Source organism: Meleagris gallopavo, unplaced genomic scaffold (genome assembly GCF_000146605.3).
Source record: "Meleagris gallopavo isolate NT-WF06-2002-E0010 breed Aviagen turkey brand Nicholas breeding stock unplaced genomic scaffold, Turkey_5.1 ChrUn_random_7180001860422, whole genome shotgun sequence".
Classification (NCBI taxonomy): domain Eukaryota; kingdom Metazoa; phylum Chordata; class Aves; order Galliformes; family Phasianidae; genus Meleagris; species Meleagris gallopavo.
Genome location: NW_011126185.1, coordinates 18,946 through 23,001, shown reverse-complemented (window position 1 = coordinate 23,001; position 4,056 = coordinate 18,946). Strand labels below are relative to the sequence as shown.

At 65.3% G+C, this 4,056-nt stretch overlaps 1 protein-coding gene across 1 annotated transcript; it reads left to right on the top strand.

Annotated features, from left to right (window-relative positions):
* Positions 1-56: 56 nt before the first annotated feature.
* On the top strand, positions 57-3,558 carry RAPGEFL1 (Rap guanine nucleotide exchange factor like 1). Its single transcript, XM_010726886.3, has 13 exons — positions 57-233; positions 301-398; positions 901-1,013; positions 1,139-1,306; positions 1,384-1,481; positions 1,567-1,689; positions 1,781-1,959; positions 2,025-2,115; positions 2,197-2,247; positions 2,464-2,551; positions 2,629-2,693; positions 2,835-2,889; positions 3,220-3,558. Exons 2-13 carry the CDS (start codon positions 319-321, stop codon positions 3,342-3,344), a joined length of 1,236 nt encoding a protein of 411 aa, XP_010725188.2. The 5' UTR covers positions 57-233; positions 301-318; the 3' UTR covers positions 3,345-3,558.
* Positions 3,559-4,056: the final 498 nt, after the last annotated feature.

Genomic DNA, 4,056 nt, shown 5'->3' with positions numbered 1-4,056 from the left:
GTTGGCCGTGAGGAGGGCATCGCGGTGCCCCCCCCCGGGTGTGAGGAGGTCCCCGCGTCCCCGCTGCTCCTTAACGCTGCCACCTTCGTGCTGGCGGGCGATGGCCCCCCCCGCGCTGGGAGGAGGGGTCCGGGCTGCGGCGCAAGCGAGCGGTGCTGGCGGTGCTGCTGCACTTCCTCGAGACCTACAAGGGGCTGCTGCAGGAGGAGGAGAGCGCGGGGAAGGTCATCAAGGTGGGTGCAGCCCTCCCCTCCCCGCAACCCCCCCCCACCGCGGTCCCTAACCCCTCTCGCCCCCCAGGAGCTGTACCTGCTCATCATGAAGGACGCATCCCTGTACCACGAGCTGGAGGATGAGATCCTGAAACTGCACCAATTGGTGGAGACGGTGGAGCTGAAGTGAGTGGGGTCCCCAGGGAGTGCCAGGGGTCTCCAATGTGGTGATGGGAGTGCAGTACATGGACTCCTGATGGGGTGCAGAGGGTACCTGAGGGGGTGCACAGGGTGAAGGGGTTCAGGTGGCTCCTCTGTGGTGCGTGGAGTCCTCCTGATAGGGTGCATGGGGTCCCTGTGGGGTGCTTGGGGTCCTGATGGAGCACAGTGGGTCCCCCAGGGGGATGTGAGGGGGTCCTTCTTTTGTGCATGGAGTCCTATGGGGCGGAGGGGTACCCCAGGGCGCGAGGTCCCTGTGTAGAGGAAGGTGTTTCTATGGGGCGTGCGGGGTCCCCATGGGGTCTCTATGGGACACATGGGATGTGGCCCTCGAGAATGCCCTGCACCTGGGGCCCATCAAACCACCCCTGTGACACCCCACCAGAGCGGGGCGGGGGGGGGTTTCTGTGTGCGTCCCCGTGGCTCCGTAACCCCCGGTGCCCATCGCCGACACCACGCGGTGCCTCAGGGTCCCCGACGAGACCCCGCCCCCGAGCAAACAGGTGAAGCCGCTGTTCCGCCACTTCCGCCGCATCGATGCGTGCCTGCAGACGCGCGTAGCTTTCCGTGGCTCCGACGAGAGTGAGTGCTGTGCCACGGCTGCGCCACTCCAAACCCCCCGGGGGTCCCAACCACAGCGACCCCATCGCCCCGCCGGGGGTCCTGGCCTGATCTGCTACCCCACGTATCTGTCTGTCCGTCCACAGTCTTCTGCCGTGTCTACATGCCGGACCACTCGTACGTCACCATCCGCAGCCGCCTCTCAGCCTCAGTGCAGGACATCCTCACCTCCGTCACCGAGAAGCTGCAGTACTCAGAGGAGCAGAGCGCCCGCGACGATGCGCTCATCCTCGTCACCGTGGCCTCATCCGGAGGTGGTTATGGGGGCCGTGGGGGGGGGCACGGGAAGTGGGGTGAGCGCTGACCCCCCCCCACTGCGTTCTGCCTGCAGAGAAAGCCGTGCTGCAGCCCAGCGAGGAGTGCGTCTTCACCACGCTGGGCATCAACAGCCACCTCTTTGCCTGCACCCGCGATACCTTCGAGTCGCTGGTGAGCGCCGGGGGGGTCGGTGGGGCCGCAGTGTGACCCCTCCGCATCCTGCAGCCACCCCGGACCCCCCCGCACCCCATTGCAGGTGCCGCTCCCGGAGGAGATCCAGGTGGTGCCCGGGGACAGCGAGATCCACCGCGTGGAGCCCGAGGACATCGCCAACCACCTCACCGCCTTCCACTGGGAGCTCTTCCGCTGCATCCACGAGGTGGGGGGGGCACGGGTACCTCCCCCAGGGCTGCCCCACGGGGCGTCCCTGCAGCAGCCCCCCCCTCCCAACACCACAACCTCCCCCGCAGCTGGAGTTTGTGGATTACGTCTTCCATGGGGAGCGCGGGCGGCGCGAGACGGCCAACCTGGAGCTGCTGCTGCAGCGGTGCAGTGAGGTGCAGCACTGGGTGGGCACGGAGCTGCTGCTCTGCGAGTCGCTGGGTCGGCGCGCACATCTGCTCAAGAAGCTCATCAAGATTGCTGCCATGTGAGTGTAGGGCTGGGGGCGCGGGGGGTGCAGGGGGGCTGCTGGGGCTCACCCACCTCCTTCAGATGTAAGCAGAACCAGGACATGCTCTCTTTCTACGCCATCGTCATCGGGCTCAACAACGCCGCCATCAGCCGCCTTCGGCTCACCTGGGAGGTGAGGGGCTGTGTTGGACCCCCCGCTCCGGCCCCCGCCCCCCCAGCTGCTCACAGCCCCCTATGGGGTGTTGTCTTGCAGAAGCTCCCAGGGAAATTCAAGAATTTGTTTCGGAAATTCGAGAACCTGACGGTGAGGGGCAGCGCGGGCGCGGGGGTCTGGGGCGTCCGTGGGGGGATCTGCTTGTAATGGGGGTGTGTGGGGAGATGCTTGTAGCATCAGGGTGCTCCATGGGGTGTTCTGGAAGCAGCAGGTGGGGGTGTTCCTGCTCTCTGTGGATGGGTGGTTGATGCACCCTGTGTGGGGGGAGCTGCCTGCTCCCCTGACCCCCCCCATCACCCTCCCCAGGACCCCTGCAGGAACCACAAGACCTACCGGGAGGTGCTGGCCAAGATGAAGCCCCCTCTCATCCCCTTCATTCCTCTCATCCTCAAAGGTGCGGTGGGGGACATTTTGGGGGGGGGATCCTGCTGCTCCCCATGGGGCCACCCCTCACTTCCTTGTCTCCCCCAGATCTGACCTTCTTGCACGAAGGCAGCAAAACCCTCCTGGATGGGCTGGTCAACGTGGAGAAGCTGGTGGGTGCTATGCCCGGGGGGGCACAGTGGGGATTCGGAAGCCCTGAGGGGTCCACAACAACATCCCAAGGGTGAATGGGGGGGTTGCAGGATTCTGAGTTCGTGGGGGGGGGGGCGTGACGGGGCTGCTGTGTGTTCCAGCACTGCATCGCTGAGAAGGTGAGGACCATCCGCAAGTACCGGAGCCGCCCGCTGTGTGAGTGGGGGCACAGATCCTGGCCCTACATCTGCTGGGGCGGGGGTGGGGGGGCTGTGGGATGGGGATGCGGGATCCAGGCTGGGGTAGGAATGCAGGATGGGGATCCAGGATGGCAAGATGGGCTGGGGGTGGGTTGGGATCCTCCAGGATGGGGATGTAGATGGGGGGGTGAGATCCAGGACGGGGATCCGGGATGGAGCTGGGGCCACGAGGTCAGAGACAGGGATCCAGGACACGGGGTGGGGCCATGGGATGCGGCCGGGCTCCCCTCCTGTGGGCTTGGGGGGCACACAGCCCCACGCCATCCTCTCCCCTCTCACCCCCCAGGCCTGGAGCTGGAGCCGTCCCCTAGCCAGTTGCAGACCAAGGCCTACGTGCGGCAGCTGCAGGTGATCGACAACCAGAACCTGCTCTTCGAGCTGTCCTACAAGCTGGAGCCCGGTGGGCAGTGAGCGGCGCCCGCCCGCACTCTGCACTTTGCCCGGGGGGACCCTGGGGACTCCCCACCCCCCGTGGGGCCCCCTCTATTTTTGTATGTGTCCCTACGGCCCCGTCCCCGCTTCTGCCTGGGCCCTGGGCCCCAGAATGTGTATATTTTGTACCAAATGCGTCTTTAATTGTAAATTTATTTTTTAAGAAAAGGAGGAAAAAGGATTAAAAAAAAAAGAAAAAAGAGTCTGAGCGCCAATAAACAGCAGTCTCGAGCACGCGTCCGGCGCGCGGGGTGACGTCGTGGTGTGCGTGCGTGACGTCACGTTGCTGGTGGTGACGTTACAGATGACGTAATAGAGAAAAGGAGCTTCCTAAGATGGCCGCAGCGGGGCGCTGTGACCTCTCCAACATGGCGGCCGTACCGAACCACGTGATCTCCTCAAAATGGCCGCCGGAATAGCGCCGGGCGACCTTCCCAAGATGGCGGATAACAGGAGCAGGCGTTGGGGCCGCGGTCTGCAGGTTCTGTGCGGCGGCTCTTAGCGCAAAGCGCATTCTCTTCGGATGCTTCTCGCTCTCATCCGCCCCAGGATGCCCGATGACCGCCAAAATACCCCAGCATCTCGGAGGCCCCGAGGCACGGCGCCCTTCCCAACATGTCCGCCCGGCCCCTCCAACGTGGCGCTCCGCTCCGCCCACTTCCGCAGCACGGCCGCGCAGGCGCAGTCGGGG

Bases quoted from the DNA above. Each gene is read 5' to 3' on its own strand.
- RAPGEFL1 (XM_010726886.3), top strand. From the start codon at position 319: ATGAAGGACGCATCCCTGTACCACGAGCTGGAGGATGAGATCCTGAAA. The intron at 2,248-2,463 runs GTGAGGGGCAGC...CACCCTCCCCAG, and splicing joins GGAAATTCGAGAACCTGACG to GACCCCTGCAGGAACCACAA. The intron at 2,890-3,219 runs GTGAGTGGGGGC...CTCACCCCCCAG, and splicing joins GTACCGGAGCCGCCCGCTGT to GCCTGGAGCTGGAGCCGTCC.